General features: G+C 42.2%; 1 protein-coding gene across 1 annotated transcript in view; it reads left to right on the top strand.

The window, feature by feature from the left end:
• The window catches only part of SDK1 (sidekick cell adhesion molecule 1), a 675,085-nt gene that overhangs the window by 251,676 nt on the left and 400,512 nt on the right, over positions 1-22,897 (top strand). Inside the window, exon 3 of the mRNA XM_065411886.1 lies at positions 21,678-21,784. Coding sequence (XP_065267958.1) covers positions 21,678-21,784 — 107 coding nt within the window. The remainder of the gene's footprint in view (positions 1-21,677; positions 21,785-22,897) is intronic.

Genomic DNA, 22,897 nt, shown 5'->3' with positions numbered 1-22,897 from the left:
TTGCTATTAGTCACAATATCACAGTATGGTAATGATGACAGGCAGTGCAATGCATCATGAAGAAAATTGGAACAATGGCACTATATAAATAAAATGTGACGTTATGTACACTAAATTGAGTGGAACTTTGAAAGTGTCTTGCTGTTTTGCTAAAAGAATGCTTATAACTTGCTACAAATCAGGCCCTAAAATGGGAATGCAGTAGAAGGGAAATGCTTACAATATCATCTTCAAGGATTTCTTAAATGATGCCTATATAAGTGTACTCACCTTTGAAAATAGGAATTTTCCTGGTACAATAGTGTCTTCTAAAACAACAAAAAACTCTGTTTTAAATTAAACAAAAGGCTTTTCATTTCACTCTCCATTTTTACTTCATTCTAGCTGCTACTCTAGTACCTTGCTTCTCCATTTTGGAGACCAAGGGCAGGTCTTCACTACGGGGGGGGGGGGGGGGTCGATTTAAGATACGCAAATTCAGCTACGCGAATAGCGTAGCTGAATTCGGCATATCGGAGCCGACTTACCCCACTGTGAGGACGGCGGCAAAATCGACCTCCGCGGCTCCCCGTCGACGGCGCTTACTCCTACCTCTGCTGGTGGACTAAGCGCGTCGATTGGGGGATCGATTGTCGCGTCCCGACGAGACGCGATAATTCGATCCCGAGAGATCGATTTCTACCCGCCGATTCAGGCAGGTAGTGTAGACCTAGCCCAAGTATGGTGGGTTGAAAGCAGAGCCTATTTTACAAAGTATATGTTATATTGACTTAGCTACATTCCCCGATAGAGAACTGAGTTCGGAGGAGCTATTGTCCTGGCCAAGCAGGAAGAAAAACAAGATGCAAGGAATGCAGTTTTAATTTGGCCTCAACGACCTAGCAAGAAATTGTACAGTGCAGGTCATCATTCCTTCCTTAATCATTTCCATGTGTTTGGGGAGTGCTGCCATCCGCCCTCCTCCCTCCTATTCTAGCCCCAACTCATTGCTGGGACCCCACAGCCTTCCCCTCATATGAGGATTTAAAGGGGCTTGGGAAAGGAGGTTGTCTCCCCAATTTATTAGATGTTAGAAGTTCCAGCTCCCTTTCCTCAGCTTCCCTGGGGGATGACTTCCCATCAGTCCAACTCCCTGGTTTATCAGGGAGCTATTCTTCCTTATGGAACAAGTATCTGCACTGGTCACCTCCCATCTGCTAGGTTGCGACAACCCAACCAGGCCCCTGACCTGCTGTGGGGAAGGAGCAAGGGAAGCCCACTCTTCCCTGGAAAAGCTAGTGAAGGAAAATTCCTTTCCAGCTCCGAAACAAATAACTAGTGCAATGCCTACAGCAGATGATACAACCTGTTTATTTTCTGCTTACATGGGAGGGAGAGCTCGGTGGTTTGAGCATTGGCCTGCTAAACCCAAGGTTGTGAGTTCAATCCTTGAGGGGGCCATTTACAGTGGGGCAAAAATCTGTCTGGGGATTGCTCCTGCTTTGAGCAGGGGGTTGGACTAGATGACCTCCTGAGGTCCCTTCCAACCCTGATATTCTATGATTCTAAGGCCTGGTCCACACTACCCCCCCACTTCGGACTAAGGTACGCAAATTCAGCTACGTTAATAACGTAGCTGAATTCGAAGTACCTTAGTCCGAACTTACCGCGGGTCCAGACGCTGCAGGCAGGCTCCCCCCTCGATGCCGCGTACTCCTCTCGCTGAGCTGGAGTACCGGCGTCGACGGCGAGCACTTCCGGGATCGATCCGGGATCGATTTATCGCGTCTAGACAAGACGCGATAAATCGATCCCAGAACACCGATTGCCTGCCGTCGGACCCGGAGGTAAGTGTAGACGTACCCTAAGATGGGTACTGCTGCTTCAGGGTGAAAGATGACTCTGTCTGCAGGGAATGGAGTAGAAATACCCCTCCCCCAGATGCACATAGGCCAATGGCCCACCTGAGCTCATTTCAGTCAGTTCCTGACTCAGGTGATGCTCTCCAATCCTCCCTTCTATAGCCCAAAAGGGGGGGATCCCTTAAAGTAGCCAAGACTCTTCTTCTCACTGGCCAGACAAAGCCCCCACTGCATTCAAAGTTATAGAAAGTGCAGAATGAAGCCCTTAGTATCAAATCACCACTCTTTTTGTTTCTGCTTCTATGAATGTGAAGCTTAATTTTTGAAATTAAAAAAAAGCTGCATCCTTATATTTACATACTCAAGGTAAACAAAAATGGTTCATAGCATTTTATGTGGAAATAATACCAGTGCATACATTCTGATAACTATCTATTTTAGAGTTTTATACCACTGCCCGTCTCCATAATGTGTGAATGCCTTCCATGTGACATCAATAGCAAAGTCCCTGGACTTCAGGGCGTATCTGGCACTTCCCTCTTCTTGGGCTCAGATATTTATAACTGTTTGTTTATATATTCACTTTGATATCACTGCTTCTATCAAAATTGCTTCTTAAAAATTCCTGCTCACATCAATAATAACTTGTAACTCAGTTGCATAAACAGACTAGCCCATAATTCATTTTTGTAGATTTTTGAAAAATATAATTTACTAATATTCAGCATAATTTTTCATATTCTCTGCACCCCCAATAACAGCAGGAACAACAAACTTTTAAAATGTTGAACATTTACATTGGGGAGGAGGAGGAGGTGGCATTTCGGCACCTGTACCATAAAAATGCACAAACACGTGCACCATTTTTAAACAGTATCCACAATTGTAAGAATTAATCTGATAATACATCCAATCAAAATTCACCCTACAGCAGTTTCCACGGTAACGAACACATAGTTATTAGAATATAAGACTGCACATGTTGAAAGAAAGCCAAACAAAAAATATGGGTAGCATTTCTTCTTTTTATTCAAAAAAAAAAAAAGATTTTGTATTTTTGTAATTTTATTCAAATTGGTAAAATAGTAATACAATGCAAACTGATAAACTCTATGACACCAAGCTTCATGTTGGCCACTTGAATACTTTACGTGACATATATATTTTCCTAGATTTGGGTTTTTTGAAATTGGGTTTTACGTCATTTAGAATAAATTAAATGCAATTAATAAAATGAAGTTTGCTAATCTAAAAGTTGTCACTTTCACCTATTTCCATTTCTCTACTCCCTCCTTTTACTCTTTCTTCATAAAATCATAGAAAGTAGAAATGAGGGAGCCCTATTAAGTCTTGTTGATCCTTTAGCAATACAGGATTGTTACCTATCGAGTATGCCTCCATCTTTCTTGGATTATTTTTTGGATTTTATCTCCATGTCATTATTGTTTTTCTGTTTCCTTTGCACCTTGCAAAGCAAGGAATTTTAGAACATACAGTCCCCACACTTATGTAGGACACACCTCTTTTGCAAACATGTAGTGGAGCAGAAATGTGCATTACAGGGCTCTGCTGGCCACATTGTGGCCACCTTTGCAGTATACCGAGGGTATGTCTACACTACGAGAGTAGTTCGATTTTAGTTAAATCGAATATGTGGAATCGATATTACAAAGTCGAACGTGTGTGTCCACACTAAGGACAGTAATTCGACTTTGTCAGTCCACACTAACGGGGCAAGCGTCGACATTGGAAGCGGTGCACTGTGGGCAGCTATCCCACAGTTCCCGCAGTCCCCGCTGCCCATTGGAATTCTGGGTCGAGCCGCCATTGCCTTCTGGGTAAAAAAATTTGTCGAGGGTGCTTCTGGGTAACTGTCCTCATCCGTCCGTCACTACCGCCCTCCCTCCCTCCCTGAAAGCACCGGCGGGAAATCAGTTCGCGCACTTTTCTGGTCAGTGACAGCGCGGATGCCACAACACTGCGAGCATGGATCCTGCTGCGACCATCGCTGCAGTTGTGGCCGTTGTCAACGCATCGCAGCTCATCATCGACCTTTCCCAGAGGCAGATAGAGAGAAATGAGGCGAGGAGGCTACGGCAGCGGGGTGAGGACCTGAACTCCGAGAGTAGCACACGCCTGTCTGAAACCACGACACCCAGTGCCGAGGACATCACGGTGGCAATGGGTCTTGTGGATACTGTGGAACGGCGATTCTGGGCCCGTGAAACAAGCACGGACTGGTGGGACCGCATAGTGCTTCAGGTCTGGGATGAATCCCAGTGGCTGCGAAACTTTCGCATGCGGAAGGGGACTTTCCTCGAACTTTGTGAGTTGCTGTCCCCTGCCCTGAAGCGCAAGGACACCCGGATGCGAGCAGCCCTGACTGTCCAGAAGCGAGTGGCCATAGCCCTCTGGAAGCTTGCAACGCCGGACAGCTACCGGTCAGTCGCGAACCAGTTTGGCGTGGGCAAATCTACCGTGGGGGTTGTTGTCATGCAAGTAGCCAAGGCAATCGTGAAGGTACTGCTGTCAAAGGTAGTGACCCTGGGAAACGCGCAGGCCATCATAGATGGCTTCGCCGCGATGGGATTCCCAAACTGCGGTGGGGCTATAGATGGAACTCACATCCCTATCCTGGGACCGGACCACCAGGCCAGCCAGTACATCAACCGAAAGGGCTACTTTTCAATGGTGCTGCAAGCACTGGTGGACCATAAGGGACGTTTTACTAACATCAACGTTGGATGGCCGGGCAAGGTTCATGACGCTCGCGTGTTCAGGAACTCTGGTCTGTTTAGACGGCTGCAGGAAGGTATTTACTTCCCGGACCACAAAATAACTCTTGGGGATGTGGAGATGCCTACAGTGATCCTCGGGGACCCAGCATACCCGCTAATGCCCTGGCTCATGAAGCCCTATACTGGCGCCCTGGACACAGAAAAAGAACTGTTCAACTACCGGCTGAGCAAGTGCAGAATGGTGGTGGAGTGTGCTTTTGGCCGTCTCAAGGGGAGATGGAGAAGCTTACTGACTCGCTGTGATCTCAGCGAAACCAATATCCCCATTGTTATTGCAGCTTGCTGTGTGCTCCACAATCTCTGTGAGAGCAAGGGGGAGACCTTTATGGCGGGGTGGGAGGTTGAGGCAAATCGCCTGGCTGCTGATTACTCCCAGCCAGACAGCCGGGAGATTAGAAGAGCCCAGCGGGACGCACTGTGCATCCGGGAGGCTTTGAAAGACAGTTTCCAGACTGAGCAGGGTCACCAGTGAATTTTAAGTTTGTGGACACAGAAGCTGAACTTGCCACCGTTTCTTTACCCAGTTACCGTTGACTATCCTCTCCAGTTACATACCCCCTTCACCCCCTTCCCAAAAAATAAAATCTGTTCTGTTTTGTTAATGAACACCGTTGTCTTTATTACTGTTTTCGCGGGAATGTTTTAAACCTGGGACGCAGACTGTGGCGGGGTGCGGGTTTAGTGTTGTGATGCAAATGATGCTTTTAAACTCCAGGAATGACAGGTTCCGCAGTGGTGGACTGGTTGTTTCAACAGAGCCTGCCAGCCCTCCTGGGCGGGACAGCGTGTATGTGTCGGCTATGTGACTGTCTGGCAGGGGGAGGAGGGTTACAGCTCCCCTGCTGCGCGGCTCTGTGATGCATTAGATCTGTAACTGCCCTCCCCCGCCACAAAGTCACAGAGCAACCCCCCCCCCCCAGAACATGAAAACCACCTCCCAGATTGACCAGGGTCACTAGTCACTGCACTGGGTATGTGTCCTGATGCTGGACCTGACCCCGCCTCTGTACCCTGGTAAAGGTGACTGTCCTGTCCAATTACCAAGCCCCTTCCCCTCCTTCAGACAGACTGTCCTCCAAAAGAAAATCATGGAAACAGTAATTAACAGAAACAAATATTTTATTATGAACCACACAGGAAATGTGGGGGTTGAAACTTGCACGGGGGCTTCTGTGAGGTGTGTAGGAAAGGACTTTTAAAATTTTGGGGAATGAGAGCCTTCTAGTGCTAGAGCAGTCTGCAGGGGTTGACTGAAAGTTTTAACGGCCCTTGCCGCCCCTCCTTCTTTGTACTTTGGGTGAGGGGGGTGTGGGACTTGGTGGCGGGGGAGGGCGGTTAGAGATAGACTGCAGCGGGGCTCTGTCCTCCTGCCTCCGGTCTTGCAGAACATCCACAAGGCGCCGGAGCGTGTCCGTTTGCTCCCTCATTAGTCCAAGCAGCTTTTCAGTAGCCTGCTGGTCCTCCTGACGCCACCTCTCCTCCCGTTCCATGACTGCTCGGTGCATTTGTGACAAGTTCTCCCTCCACTGTGTCTGCTGGGCTGCCTGGGCTCGGGAGCAGCTCATTAGTTCTGAGAACATGTCCTCCCGCGTCTTCTTCTTCCTCCTCCTAATCTGCGCTAGCCTCTGGGAGTGTGCTGACAGGCTGGGTTGGGAGACAGTCGCAGATGTGTCTGTGTGAATGGGAAAAATGGAGTGAATTCCTGAGACAGATAAATGAAGTTGTGTACAAAGAACCTAGTCTTTCTCTGTGAACAAGACCATGCACTGCACCTCTCACATGCGCACTCAGGACAAGGTCGAATTTTCGGCCCTCGCCTTCAGTGCCTGGGGTCTTGCAGTGGTCTTGCAGTTATCTGAGAAGCGTGGCAGGACACCTGAACTTCTGTAGCGTGCAATCATGGTAAGCCGTAGACTTCTGGCTGCTTAACACTGTACTAGTAGCACTGGCCTCCTTTCACATTGAAAGCAATGCCAGTCTCTGCTGCCAGCAATCAGGACAGCATGAACTATGCCCCTGTCCCACCCCCTCGCGGCTGTCCCAGGGAAAGATCCCTGTATGCTGCCCCTCTCCCTCCACCGCGTGGCTGTAAAGCAGTCCCAATACTAACATTCCCCTCCCTAATTCAAAGCAGGGCGTCATGAGCGACATCACCCTGCTGAGGATCTCGGAGTCCCAGAGGGAAAGGATGCTTCGAGAAAGCCTTCAGAAACCAGGGCCGTTTGCCGTCATGCTCTGCAGGGCAATGATACCAGAGTACCTGATGGTGTCGTGGCGTGGTAACGTGTCCTACCACGGAGGGCCCAATAAGATCGCCCTACCCAGGAACCTGATGAACAGGCTGGAAATGTACCTTCATGAGACCTACGAGGAGTTCTCCTATGAGGATTTCGCCTCTATCCCCGGCCATATTGACCGGATTTTCGCGTAGGTGCACTGGGACTAAAGAGTGGAGCGTCTTGGGCAGCATAATCATGACTTACCGGACATTGTAAAAAAAATTTTAAATACTTGGGACTAAATTGTGAAGAGCCTAAGGCAGACAAATCATGAAAAACCCTTTGTTACTATTGTAAATATTCCAGTTTTTTTGCAGATAATTGTTTACATGTTTAAGCACTTTAGGAAAAAGCCATTGTTAATATTATAAATATTTCAGTTCTTGTAAAAATAAATGTTTAGATATTTGAAGCACTTACTGCTTGATCCTTCCCCTGATTCTGTCTCCGGGGTAAGGGATGGGGACGGTTGGTAGGGGATCTCGGTAAGGGTGATGAGGAGCTCCTGGCTGTCGGGGAAATCAGCGGTGCCAGCACTGTCGACTGCCTCGTCCTCCTCATCTCCTTCTTCATCTTCCCGTCCGCTAACATGTCCGACGAGGAACCTGCCACGGACAATATCCCATCCTCAGAGTCCACGGTCAGTGGTGGGGTAATGGTGGCGGACGCACCTAGGATGGAATGCAGTGCCTCGTAGAAACGGGATGTGTGGGGCTGGGATCCGGAGCGTCCGTTTGCCTCTTTGGTTTTTTGGTAGCCTTGTCTCAGCTCCTTGATTTTCACGCGGCACTGCGTTGCATCCCGGCTGTATCCTCTCTCTGCCATGGCTTTAGAGATCTTCTCGTAGATCTTTGCATTCCGTCTTTTGGAGCGCAGCTCTGAAAGCACGGACTCATCGCCCCACACAGCGATGAGATCCAAGACTTCCCGATCAGTCCATGCTGGGGCCCTCCTTCTATTAGATTGCACGGCCATCTCTGCTGGAGAGCTCTGCATCGTTGCCAGTGCTGCTGAGCTCGCCACGCTGTCCAAACAGGGAATGAGATTCAAACTGCCCAGACAGGAAAAGGAATTCAAATTTTCCCGGGGCTTTTCCTGTGTGGCTGATCAGAGCATCCGAGCTCGGACTGCTGTCCAGAGCGTCAACAGAGTGGTGCACTGTGGGATAGCTCCCGGAGCTATTACCGTCGATTTCCATCCACACCTAGCCTAATTCGATATGGCCATTTCGAATTTAGCGCTACTCCTCTCGTTGGGGAGGAGTACAGAAGTCGAATTTAAGAGAGCTCTATGTCGAACTAAATAGCTTCGTGGTGTGGACGGGTGCAGGGTTAATTCGATGTAACGGCGCTAAATTCGACATAAAAGCCTAGTGTAGACCAGGCCCGAGTTGCTGGCAGTGGAGTATTATTTTAGAAGACAGTTGCCACCAGAGTAGACATATAGAAGGAAGTGCTACCGTTCTCTATTAATCAGATAAGTGACAGTAACTCACAAGGGAGCATTTTCTCATCATCTCTCCTTCACCTCTATTCTCAGGAGTATGTTTTTTAGTTCACAACACTGGTTGTTTTTCTACCTCTTAAGATAGTTGTTCACTATGGAATGGGTCCATTTTAATTCCATTCATACTTTCAACTTTGTTTGAAGGGCTGCAGTGCTTTGGGGCTGTTTGTGGCAAGACTGGAACGAGCGTTTCATCACAAAGCATTCAACACACACACAAACTGCTGCAGCTGCACCACTTGCAGTAGTAGAACACTGTAAATCTAAATACTGAAGTTAAATCACTTTGCTCTGCTTCCTGCACTGGATAGTCTCTTTGCAGTATCTCATGCCTGCATCACAGCTTCTCTTCTTTCAGACAGTAAAGATCCAGCCAAATTACATACCAGCAGACGGTAGCATATTTATGGAATAAAGCCTGTTCCCTCTACTGAAGAATATAATAACCTAAGTATTAAGTTTTCTTACATTATCTACTTTATTGACACGAAAAGGGGTTAGTGCTATCCCATATGCCTATGTTTTGGACCCTTCCAATTTCTCCTCCACCATCACTCAAAAATTCAGTGGATCTGAGGTCCTTGGAAGAAAGAGGTATTCTTGGCTTAAGTCTTATCTACTTCTTTTGGGACTAGCTCTGTTAACGTCTTCATCCAGATTTATTCTTGTCTAGTATAGAAAGACAAATCTAAATTTCCTTACTCTGTATAAACTTAGATAGACTTATAATTTCTTCTGAGTAAGCCCAGGAAAGGGTTTCTTTCTATAACTTTCATTTTTACCCCCAAGGGATCTTACTGTGGAGGAAAGAAGCTTGCTTTTTCCCAAAACCAGTGGTTCTGTACTGCATAGAACATGTGGGTTTGGGTAATAATTTTTGGGGAATAATTAACAGAATTCCCTGTATCCTCTCTCAATATAGTAAATGCCAGTAATCTGCCTTCTACCCCAAAGAAAGGAATGCTTCTGGAGACATTCGGAGTCTCTGCTTCCAAATCGACTCTACTTCTGTTTGCACTTCCCCTAAACAATAAGGGATTCTATTTTATGTGGGATCACTTACGGTTGAACAGTTTTGTGAATGCCAGCTATTCAGATATGTCAAAACATGCTGAACACACTCCATGGTATGTGTTAGTTAGCTTATAAAATGGAGATTTTAAATATTTTTTTCAGAAGAAAACATCTAATAGGATGATTAATCACAGCAGGAAGCATGAGCATCGCTGAGTCAGTGCGACACTTATTCTGATTGACAGGAGCAAAGTTGACTGCAGTTTATCAGCAGCACTGAAGCTGGTAGAAGGATCAGAAAACACTAACTGTCACTTAAGGGGTAAGAAGGAAGAGTGTACGGGGAGGGCAGGACCTGGGACCTCTCGGGTGGTATCGAAAGGCAGAGAGTAGGACTCAAGAACATTAGAGATGCTAGGGTGAGTGAGAAACTTCTTATTTTCTGCTCCTGGAAAAAAATCTGAATAAGAATATGACTGACACATGCGAACTGAAACAAAAAGTTCAGATTGCCATGGTATTCAGTATTCAGATTTGCGCATATCTGTAATAAATTAAAACAAAAATTATCATTTTACCATGTACTGGTCTTGTAACAAACTCAGATCAGTGGACTGTAACAGTGTGTGTGTGTGTGTGTGTGTGTGTGTGTGTGTGTGTGTGTGTGTGTGTGTGTGTGTGTGTGACCACAAACCTATTACATACACAGTACCTTGTTTCTTATCTTTATATTCAATTTAGTCTAGTGAATTTCAGGCCATGATGTAAGGCATGGTTATTTTATTTAGCACTTAACTGTTCTTGTTTTTCATATCTAATTAAAGCACATTTGCTACAGCTATATGTGCTTGAAAAGCTAGTAAAATATGAACTATTAATAATTACAATAACTGTTACATAAAATATTAATTTTGCAAGTCTGTTATTAATTTTAATAGCTCTCCGTAACCCAAGATAAGCACAAAAGGGTTTTGAACTTGTATGCATGGAAAACTTCTAGATTTGCTGTCTTAATATTCATGTGCTCCCCCAGAAAGGTTTTTGTGCTGTAGGTATGTTGGAATGTATTGCAAGAAAGGCACATTTTGACATAAAGATTTTGGTTGCAGGATTTAAACTTTGGATGTGATATAATTGGTTCCTATTTCATCTCAGGAGATAAACATCCCGGTTAAATAAAGGTTCTTTTTGATGGGAGCTTGAGAGCTGCAAACTGGTAATGCCACTGTCTGCCAATCCCCACACATCCTTTGGGGGTTGTCTATTGGTCTTTTTCCACACCTGGAGTTCAATAACTATGGACAAGTGGGACTTAAATATCATCCATTCTGACCATGTGCTTTAGTTTACATTGCCCCCTCCAAAACCCTTTGCCGACCCCCTTTCAGGGGCCATCCTTATGAGGAGATTCTCAAACAAGAAGCAGAATCGAGGTGCATTCGAGCCCTGGTACCTCTTCAGCATTAGGGGAAGGACTTTTACTCAATGTACTTCCTAGTACCCAAGAAGAAGGATGGCTGGATACCCATTGTCATTCTCCACTATCTCAACCATTTTATTTCCCATGATGACACAGGCACATACCATCCCTAGAAAAGGACATGTGGGTTGCAGCTCTTGATATGAAGGGCATGTACTTTCAGGTAGACATTCACCCTGCTCCCAGATGTTTACTCAGGTTCATGGTAGGATTCGACCACTTTAAATACAGAGTCATTGGAGTCTTTGCACGGTATTGTCTTAACACAAATGATCCTGAATGAACAACTTACGTTATGCAGGTTAGAAATTCTTTCTTTGTATAATGCTAATTATGTATGCAGAGCATTGTAGTGACTTTGCATACACTAGTTCATCTTACATATTTATAGATTAACCTTATAACTTTGTGGCATGAGATAGACACGTCACAATGAAAAACAAATCAATACTGGCTGATTGAAGTAAGGATATTGGATAATACACATTAGCATGCATCAAGTCTGAACTAGTAGGTCTGAACTTCAGACATCATTTTTCCCCCTTGTTTTTTTCTTTAATTTTTGTTAATTAGAACAAGACTCCTTGGATCCCATCCACTGCCTTTGTCCCAAATTTGTTGAACTTGGAGATTGAAGCAAATGTTATTTAGCTTAACATAAAAAAGGGTTTTTGAGCAGTAGCATGATCTAGTTTTCTACCTGGCAATCTCAGTATTTTGATGTGTTTTTAATTTTAGGGGGCCACATTTTACTTTGACTATATATAAAAGAGGCTAAAGCAGTAGATTCTTAAGGCTCTGGTAACATATTTTGAATAGACATTAGTCTTTCCAACAGCTTTTCTTTTAAAACGAGTATGTTTTTTTCCTGAATTTGCCTTGTATTGGCATCTTTGTGGCCACAGCTATAAAAAGCCTTTCTCCAGTGCTTAATTTGGGCCAGGGTTTGCCAGGGCTGAGCCCTGGTACCTCTAGGCTTGGCAGTTTATATCCTGGCACCTCTGGGTATGCCACGACAGTTATGAAGGTAAAAAATTGCTTGAGACCTGGGACCTAATTGCTTGAGCTCCGGCATGTCTTTCATTACGAATTAAACACTGCCTTTTTCCTGCAGCCACATTGTCTTTTAACTTACATGGTGCATTAAAAAAAAATGGAAATTGGAAAAAGTCTTCTAATGAACTAAACTTCAACTTGCAGTTCTGCATAGATCTTTGGTCAAGGTTTTGTCCTTGAATCCCAAGATCTCACAATCACTCTGGCTGAGTGAGCCCTTATGTTCTGGAACAGGAGCTTTTTAGGTTTCTTTGATACATGTCACTATCCATCTTGCAATGGAAATCTTCTAGGCAGCTAGTCTCTACTTGGCTGTTCCATTCAAAACAAATAGGCTGTCCATCTTTCTAAATTACTTGCAGAAACTTTGAGTGCCCTGCTGGCATCCAGACAATGGAAATTCCTTCTCTCTTGTGGTTTAGAATGCATACAAAATGAAAGCAACATAATCTCTTGATCACTGTAAAAATGCTGTTCATTTTGGGGATTAAGTTATATTTGGATCAATTTTCTGCTTATGAATTTTGAAAGTATTATGTTTCTGTCTCTAGCAGAAAATGCTGAAGCTTTGTTAAATGTAGAGAACATAACATAAAATGGCCTTTTTTGGACAGCTGAATGGATAATCATGATTTAAAAAAATAAAAATCAGTTTTTTGGATTACAATATTTTTTAAAAATCCATTTTTATTTTTATTTTGATGATTCTCTGTGTTCTTCCTATCTCATAGTCTTAAATCACGGAAGTAGATATTTTGTAATTGTTTCTTTAGTTCCTTATTTTAGAATTTCAGATTTTATATGGCAGTATTTTCTGCTAAGTTTCATACATAAAATGCTTATATCTTCTAAAAAAAGGACAAGTCTGGGGCTTTATTAATATCCTTTCTGTGAGAACTACATAAACTCAAACCCAAAATTGATAAGCAAATATCCCATGCTATATTTTCAGCCTACATGACCTTCTGGTATATTGAACTTCCAAAAGTCAAGAAATCTGAAGAGATTCAACCAAGATATGCACCTCTATCAGCATTTGCAGTTTGAAGTCAATGGGACTTGTGCTCCTATGTCACTTGAGTGCTTTTCAAAAACCCACTCTCAGGTGCCTAAATATGGGCTAAAGAGCCTAACTTTAGGTGCCTTGTGGGGCTGTCAAGCAATTAAAAAAATTAATTGCAATTAATTGTGCTGTTAAACAATAATAGAATACCATTTATTTAAATATTTTTGGTTGTTTTCTACTTTTTCAAATATATTGATTTCAATGATAACACAGAATACAAAGTGTACAGTACTCACTTTATATTTATTTTTTATCACAAATATTTGCACTATAAAAAAACAAAAGAACCAGTATTTTTCAATTCACCTAATGCAAGTACTGTAGTGCAGTCTCTTTATCATGAAAGTTGAACTTACAAATGTTGAATTATGTACAGAAAAATAACTGCATTGAAAAATAAAGCAATGTAAAATTTTAGAGCCTACAAGTCCACTCAGTCCTACTTCAGTCAATCGCTATGACAAACAAGTTTGGTTACAATTTGCTGCCCACGTCTTGTTTACAATGTCACCTGAAAGTGAGAACAGGCGTTCTCATGGCACTGTTGTAGCTGGCGTCGCAAGATATTTAAGTCCCAGATGCGCTAAAGATTCATATGTCCCTTCATGCTTCAACCACCGTTCCAGATGACATGCATCCATGCTGATGACGGGTTCTGCTCGATAACAGTGCAAAGCAGAGTGGACCGATGCATGTTCATTTTCATCATCTGACTCAGATGTCACCAGCAGAAGGTTGATTTTCTTTTTTGGTGGTTCGGGTTCTGTAGTTTCCGCATCTGAGTGTTCCTCTTTAAGACTTCTGAAAGTGTGCTCCACACCTCGTCCCTCTCAGATTTTGGATGGCACTTCAGATTTTTAAACCTTGCGCTGTAGCTATTTTTAGAAATCTCACACTGGTACCTTCTTTGCGTTTTGTAAATCTGCAGTGAAAGTGTTCTTAAAATGAACATGTGCTGGGTCATCATCCAAGACTGCTGTAACATGAAATATATGGCAGAATGTGGGTAAAACAGAAGAGAAGACATACAATTCACCCACAAGGAGTTCAGTCACAAATTTAATTAACACATTATTTTTTTAACGAGCATCATCAGCATGGAAGCATGTCTTCTGGAATGGTGGCCAAAACATGAAGGGGCATACAAATGTTTAGCATATCTGGCACGTAAATTCCTTGCAATGCCAGCTACAAAAGTGCCATGTGAATGCCTGTTCTCACTTTCAGGTGACATTGTGAACAAGAAGCGAGCAGCATTATCTCCCATATATGTAAACAAACTTTTTTTCTTAGCGATTGGCTGAACAAGAAGTAGGAGTGAGTGGACTTGTAGGCACTAAAGTTTTACATTATTTTGTTTTTGAGTGCAGTTATGTAACAAACAAAATCAATATTTGTAAGTTACACTTTCACAATAAAAAGATTGCACTACAGTACTTGTATGAGGTGTATTATCATTTTTACAGCGCAAATATTTGTAATCAAAATAATAATATGAAGTGAACACTGTACACTTTGTGTTCTGTGTTGTAATAGAAATCAACATATTTGAAAATGTAGAAAAACATCCAAAATATTTAATAAATTTCAATTGGCATTCTATTGTTAACAATGCAATTAATCTTGATTAATTTTTTAATCGTGATTAATTTTTTTGAATTAATCACGTGAGTTAACTGTGATTTATTGACAGCCCTAAAAAAAAAGGCCTATTTTGTGTGTGTGTGTGTGTGTGTGTGTGTGTGTGTGTGTGTGTGTGTGTGTTTAAAAAAAATTATATATAGATAACCTCATTAATGTATTGGAAGTCTAAATAACTTTTCATTGTAAATGCTGAAGCAATTTTGTTTTGAAATTACAGAGATTTTATACCTCTAAGAAGGAAGTTTTTAATAAAGATGCCATTTTAGCCTCATAATTCTGCAATCACATATGTTCATACTTTAAGACCATGAATTATCCCATGTAAGTCAATCGGACTAGTGACATGAGTAAAGTTACATTCCTGTTTAAGTGTTTGCACAATCAGGGACTTAATTTTCAATATAATATTTATTTCCTTTAGCAGTTTGGGAAAATTCAAATACGATTCCCTAGCAGTAGTGGCATTTGAAAACAGTGTTTATAATTTAGTTCTCTATAAATTTGCAATAATTTTCAAATTAGACAAACTTCAAACTGATTGAAATAACCTTGATTTCAGTTGCTCCATCATGTTTGATTGATTAAGGGTGTCAATTAGAGATTAAAATGGAGTTTTGTCGATGCTCAAGCATCGACAGATTTTTTTTCTGACTGGTCATAAGATACTTGCTGATCTCAGAAATGTCAAGTTATCTAGACAGTAGATATGTCTAGGTATGGCATTTGCATGTGTATGGATATGATTATTTTTGATTTACTGGTAATGCCACTAGTTTCTTGGTGCCAGAGATAAAACAAGTGGCATATTTTGTATTGGTAGTGTTCTTTACCCACTCCAAACCTCAGAAAATGTAGATGAATGGGTCAGGTTGGAACATGTTTTTAGACTTCCTCCAAATCCATTGAGACTGCAAACTGTCAAGATTGGACAACTAAGGAGTTAGAGTGCAGCATCTGCTTGAAAACTTAAGATTTAATAGAATCATAGAATTGTAGGACTGGAGGGGACCTCGAGAGGTCATCTAGTTCAGTGTGGTGTACTCATGGCAGGACTAAGTATTATTTAGACCATCCCTGACAGGAATTTGTCTAACCTGCTCTTTAAAATCTCCAATTATGGAGATTCCACAGCCTCCCTAAGCAATTTATTCCAGTGTTTAACCACCTTGACAGGAAGTTTTTTCTAATGTCCAACATAAACTGCCCTTGCTGCAATTTAAGCCCATTGCTTCTTTTCCTTTAAGGAGAATATTTTTTCTCCCTTCTCCTTGTAACCACCTTCTATGTACTTGAAAACTGTTCTCACGCCCCCTCTCAGTCTTCTCTTCTCCAGACTAAACAAACCCATTTTTTTTCAATTTTCCCTCATAGGTCATATTTTCTAGACTTCTAGTCATTTTTCTTACTTTTTTCTGGACTTTTTCCAACTTGTCCACATCTTTCTTGAAATGTGGTGCCCAGAACTGGACACAATACTCCAGTTGAGGCCTAATCAGCGTGGAGTAAAGCAGAAGAATTGCTTCTCGTGTCTTGCTTACAACATTCCTGCTGATATACCCCAGACTCAGGTTTGCTTTGTTGCAACAGTGTTACACTGTTGACTCATATTTAACTTGTGATCCACTATGACCCGCAGATCCTTTCCCACTGTATTCCTTGCTAGGCAGTCATTTCCCATTTTGTATGTGTGTAACTGATTGTTCCTTTCTAAATGGAGTCAGGGCCGGCTCTGGCTTTTTTGCCACCCCAGGCAAAAAAGCCTCCAGCCGCCCCCCCCCTGTGGGGGGGGGAGGGTGGCCGGAGCCCCGGGGGGAGGGCGGCGAGCCCCGGCGGGGGCTCCGCTCTCCCCCCGGCGGCCGGGGGGAGGGCGCCGGAGCCCTGGGAGGAGGCCCCCCGGCGGCCAGAGCGCAGGGGGCAGGGCGGTGAGAGGGGGGAGGGCGCCAGGGAGGAGGGCAGCCAGAGGGCCGGGAGGAGGGCGGCGAGCCCGGCTGTGGCCCCGCTCTCCCCGGCGGCCGGAGCGCCGCGCCGCCCCCCCTCCAGGTGCCGCCCCAAGCACAAGCTTGGTGGGCTGGTGCCTGGAGCCGGCCCTGAATGGAGTACTTTGCATTTGTCCTTATTGAATTTCATCCTATTTTCTCCAGTTTGTCCAGATCATTTTGAATTTTAATCCTATTCCCCAAAGCACTTGCTATCCCTCTCAGCTTGGTATCGTCCACAAACTTTATAAGTGTACTCTCTATGTCATTATCTAAATCACTGATCAAGATATTGAACAGAACCAGACCCAGAACTGATCCCTGAGGGACCCCACTCAATGTGGTCTTCCAGCTTGACTGTGAACCACTGATAATTACTCTCTGGGAACGGTCTTGCAACCAGTTATGCACCCACCTTATAGTAGCTCCATCTAGGTTGTATTTCCCTAGTTTGTTTGTGAGAAGGTCATGCGAGACAGTATCAAAAGCCTTCCTAAAGTCAAGATATACTATATCTACCACTTCCCCCCATCTACAAGGCTTGTTACCCTGTCAAAGAAAGCTATTAGGTTGCTTTGACGTGATTTGTTCTTGACAAATCCGTGCTGACTGTTACTTGTCACCTTATTATCTTCTAGGTGTTTTCATGAAGTAGACTTTCTTTAGGTACCAGGACTACCTGGAGTCCTGTCAAGCTTTCTTGGAAATGAGGAAGATTGAATTACACACATTTCTTCACAGGGCACCAAACATATATTTAATGCTAGAAAAATTTTTATGGCTGGGGCATTGCTGTCCATATTTCAGCTCTCTTTGAGAGGGTATTCTGTAATGAGGTCTTGACATGGCAATAAGGAAAATGACTCTGAGCAAATGACCACTGCATAAAAGATAATGCCTGGCTAAATTTGGAGATTGCCTCCAGGGGCTGGCTTGGATTCATGGATCCACAGATATTCAGGAGTACTTAGGGAAGTATAGGAAGAATGACTTCTCCCCTACATCTGTTACCACTGAGGTTTGGAACTGATGATAATAAAACTTGAATTTATATTCCCTTTGTCTGAGACTGAATAAGTTCTGTTCTTATGATGTTTCTGGCAGAAGGTTGGAGAAGAAAAATATTCCTGAGATTAAGAGTCTTTCCAGTCCTGAATAGCAGATGCCTTTCATAGGGAGTCTGGTTAGTTATTTTTGTAAACCAAGATCTGAGCAATAAAAGTTGGCAGGCATAAGCACTAGTCTCTGTGATCAAGAGTCACATCACTGGCTCCCCACGGCACTGTGAATGAAGTTCAAAAATCTTGTCCTTGCTTTTAAGGTTCTACATCATAAAGTTCCTGTCTAGATCTCTTTCCCTGTCTGTTTAGCATTCTTCCCCTTAACCTCCCGACATGCAGCCAATCCCCCAGTTACACCAACCTGGATTCCTATTTCATTTGCTTCCATAAAAGACTTTTTGCCTTCTTTCATGCTGCCACTTGCTCATGAATCACCATTCCAAAATATTTTGGAGCCTTTTGCCTCATTCAGATCGCTTCTAAAAGCATATTATTGGAGCATTATCTACAAAAAGAGACCCATGTTTACACTCAAAACACAAACTAACAAAAATATGGTGAACCCACATTACATGTGTATATCTAAACCCAAAGACTGTGGAATCGGCTCTGTAATCATCTCCTTCTTAATCTCTCCTTCCCAATGTGATGATGGATCAGCCTCACTTGTCTGATCCATCATCCTGACTGTAATAATTTTGGGGCAGGGACTTCTCTCTTTCTTTTTTAATTCCTTTGCAGCATATGGGAGTATTTATTATTATTTTATTATCTAACACTTATATTGTGATAGCATCTAAAAGCCACAACCAGGCACTGTATAAACATATAATGAATGACAATCACTGCTCCAAAGTGTTTACAGTCCCAAAAGACAAGACCTAGTAGGTGGATGAGATAAACAAGCAGACTGGGGTGGGAAAATGAGGTAGCAAATACATATTTATCGATGCAATGAAATAACTAACAATAGTTATGGTATAGTTGTGATGTCAAATTTAACCATTACCAGAAACGGATGGTATCTGAATTCAAGGGGACAATTTGCCATTTTAAGACTGTGGGTGCTTCTGAAAATGAAAACCTGCCTAAATCACAAAGCCATCCTTCCATCCCTTCATGAGGACTTGATGGTGTAGGTTCCATTGTTGAAATAGCAGCATCCACCTTTGGAGCTACTGACCAGAACCTGTACTGGGAAATGGGAAAGAGGTATATAGACTTTCCCTGAATATAACATAAACAAAATGCATTTACACTGAAATGATCAATAACCACAGGATGCAGGTGGACATCACAATTAATGTTCAAGTGTGGAGGCAGTAAATGAATGTAATTATGTGGGATCATACATATCCAACCAAGGAGGCTACTCCAAAGAAATCTGAAGACTACAGATAGCTTGCTCAGCCATTGCCCCCCTTACAAAAGTGTGGAAAAACCATGGCATCTTGAAATGTATGGAGGTTCGACTAATGAAAAGCTTAGTTTTTTCCATAGTGACTTACTGATGTAGTTCCTGGGAAACTAATGCTTCTGACAAGAAGAAAATTGAAGTCATTGAGATGTGGTGCTGGTGAGGACTCTTGCATCTCTTTTGGACAAAAAAAGAAAACAAATGCTTGTTAGAAGTATTATTAAAGAGAAATGAACTCTGTTGTTGGAAATCAACAAATGCAAACTTACATACTTTGGTCACATCAGGCATAGAAATGGAAATAACCTTGAGAAAGTTATCATGGAAAGCATGGTGATGGGTCATCGTAATAGGGAACAGCCGGCAGAGAGATGGATAGATGGTTTGCAGCAGATCACTGGGAGGTCAGCTGAGTGTGTGACGTTAGAGATGGATTGAAAATGCTTCCAAAAATTCTATGTCACCAGTATTCAGATCTGAATAAATAGGCTTTACACTTAAATTGAAAAGCCTAGAGCTAAAGTTTTGGACCTGTTTGAAAATTGGATGTTAGAGGAACTGAGAGATCTTCTCCTTTTTAAAAGAAAAGATTTAGTAGGTTTCTAAGACACTTTTAAAATGTGCTCATAATCCACTAGAGAGTAACAGAATGATCCCCCCCCAAAGTGTGGGAAACTAACTCTCTCTTGTACATCCAGTTGCATTTAGGAGTTCCATTCCTGTGCTGGATATTTGGTAGGTGAATGGGGTTGGAAAGGAAAAAGACCAATGGCTTAAGTCTGCTGCATTGGGTTATAAGTTGTGTAACAACTCCCTGCCATGGTATACTTGCTTCAAGTGTAAGCAGATATCTGCATCATTTTAGACCATATGCTCCAAAGATTTCATGGTAGGTTTGTGCCAGAAAGCGTGTCTCCACTTGCCCTACTTGACACATGGTAAGACACATGGTAGATCCAGAGTTAGAAGCTACCCCTTAGGTGGGGTTAGATGGTTTCTTCTTTGTAACCTTTAAAGGGTTTTCTTTCCTCCAGCCAACACTCACACTAGAAGTGTTTTCATTCTGATACACAAACAAGTCTGAGAAAAGGACGTCAAAGCAGCACACTTCTGATCCACTCAATCTGTTCTACTGTCAGGAAAACTAGCCCTGCAGTCCTGGCTTGGTGCAGATGAACACAGGAAAAATGGGTGTTTTAATTTTGACTCCATTTAAAACACAAGGGGAAGAAATCAATATTGGCCAAACAGAAAATTACAAAATATTTTAGAAAAAGTAAAATAAATTTTAGCTTGTAAGAGCTATAAACTATAAAGAAAAACTAACAATAAAAATGACTTGTCAATGTCCAGTTAAGTCAGACTCTATTTTTTCTGGTTTATGGTGTTCAGCTTTAGTCTTCTGCTTAGCAAAAGAGAAAAAAATTAGTCATATATTTCAGCGCTAAAACTTGTTGATTTTAATTTATTGATTGTGGGCTACCTTACTTAGATACAAATGTGTATTTAGTGATAATTATGATACAGTAATCATAGCTGGTGACTCAGTTCTATATTTATTTTAAAAAATGACTTTCCCCACCTCCCTCATTTTCATTGCATCTGGTTCTGTTCATGGATTTTGTGTGTGTGTGTGTGTGTGAGAGAGAGAGAGAGAGAGAGAGAGAGAGACAATGAACACCTTTTCCTCTAATGGAATAAAATTTTAAAGATTAAAATTCAGCAGTATTATTTTCCCTTATCTTTTCATAAAGGGTTTCATTAATCCTGCCATAAGATCTCCAGAGGTGACCGGAGGGAATATGTACTTTGATTAATATTTGTTTAATGCAGGATTATTTATATTACTCAGATGTTTTATTCACATTAAAATTGTGCCTATCAGCTCATTTTCAGGTTGATTAGTCGGATATAGTTGAATGAAGAAGATGAACAATTAGTAGACTAAGTGACTTTTAAAGTGTGCTGAGGGGCAGAGCAAATACAATATATAATGCACCTTGTCTGCTCCAGTACTCTTATGAGTTAAGTTGGTCACATAGTATAGTAAAAGATGTTTCCATACCTGAATTTTAATGTTGTTGGAAAGCTTTCCCAATTTAGATTTCTGTTTTGTTATAGTACCTCTGGGAAAAGTATTAGACTTTTCTTGCCTTATGGATGAAGGTAAATTGAGTTGGGGGAAAAACTCAAATCAATACTACTAGGCGAAATGTTGAGTCTAGTTAGTCTTATCATAAATGGATCTTAAGACTGAAAGTTTGCCATACAATTCAAATATTTCATTCTTGAATATCATGGGATCATTGATAATTTGAGAGTGCAAGTCATTTATCCATTTTTGCTCATGGGAAAGAGGTGCAAGATATGCATGAGGCAATGTAAAATGTTAGAGTAGGATGCAGAAACTCATCACAAAATTTAAGAGTGGATAGGACACTCTTCTTAAGGCATAACCTATTTTTGGAAATAGATAGTAACATTTTCATCCATAACAGAGGATATGTTATAACTCTGCCTTTCTCTTTGTGTCTCACAGATACATTATCCCAACCTTGCAGAGGTCTCATGCTGGGTTTTATCAATGTGTGGTGCGGAACAGGATGGGGGCGCTCTTACAAAGGAAATCTGAAGTTCAAGTGGCATGTATGTGTTCACTTATTAACAAACCAATTAAGTTCTTATGTGCGGGAAGAACAATATAGCAATAATGTTTGTCAATTCATTATAGGTATGTCTTGAGATAAGTCATATATTTAAAAAGTATTATATTGCAAGAATTTCACATTGACAGTGGTTGCCATCTGGTAGCAAAGTTCGAACTGTCGCAGTGTGAAATATTTGTAGCAAGTATTGAATCACTCAAACCGAGACTGGATTAGAGACTTGCTATGTTTTATCTTCCAAATCCCATGGGTCTTTTTGCACAGCCAGTAAGCAGGGCTGACTTCCCCTTCACACACAACTGCAGTAGACATAATCAGACCAGGTAAGGCCAAGGCCATCTGGGAAAGGAAAAAGAGGGATCTGAAAAAGTGGTTTCAAAGGGGAGACAATATTTTGGGGCTAAACTATGGAGAAATGAGCCCTCCAAAAAACTAAAATGGCACAAATGTGGAAGAATAGTGGAGGGAGTCGACAGTTTAAAATATAGCTGAGTTTTTAGTGTGTTGGAAGTAAAGAAAGAAACTTTGACCACCAAGCAAGGAACAAGAATTCAGTGGAAATCCATAAGGATTGTGATACATGGTGATACCTTGGTGATTATGGCCAGCAAAGACACAGATTGCCTTCTCAAATGAATCAAAACACACAAAAAGGAGCTTTGAAGCTGATTGGTCATGTAGCTGATATAAAGGGCAGGCAAGCACTGATTGTTCTTGCTTTCTGTGTCCTCCAATTTTAGCAACAGCCCCTACTTGCAATGCCTTGCTCCTGGAGGGAAATAGGGAGGAAAGATGTGTCTCAATATAGTTCAGTTTAAACACTCTCTATTCAAAGGAGTACCGAGAAAGGCCTCCTAAGAATCCATAAAAGTTCTGTGGTACTGTCAGGGCCTTGCAGGAGAAGAAGGAACCTATATAATTCCCTAGCTAACATGCTAAGCCTAGTGGAGTCCTACCTGCCACTGGGTTTAGTATAAGGCTGGCTACATCAGAAGATGGAGGATTTCCATCTGCTGCTGTTTGTGGGGGAAAGGATGTCAGACAAATTTCTAGACCCAACATGATTCTTTTCGTTGGGAGACAGTGGCCCTAC

The sequence above is a fragment of the Emys orbicularis genome, chromosome 10 (assembly GCF_028017835.1).
Source record: "Emys orbicularis isolate rEmyOrb1 chromosome 10, rEmyOrb1.hap1, whole genome shotgun sequence".
NCBI classification, from domain to species: domain Eukaryota; kingdom Metazoa; phylum Chordata; order Testudines; family Emydidae; genus Emys; species Emys orbicularis.
The sequence above is the reverse complement of the archived record's forward strand: the minus strand, read 5'-3'. Positions and strand labels throughout refer to the sequence as shown.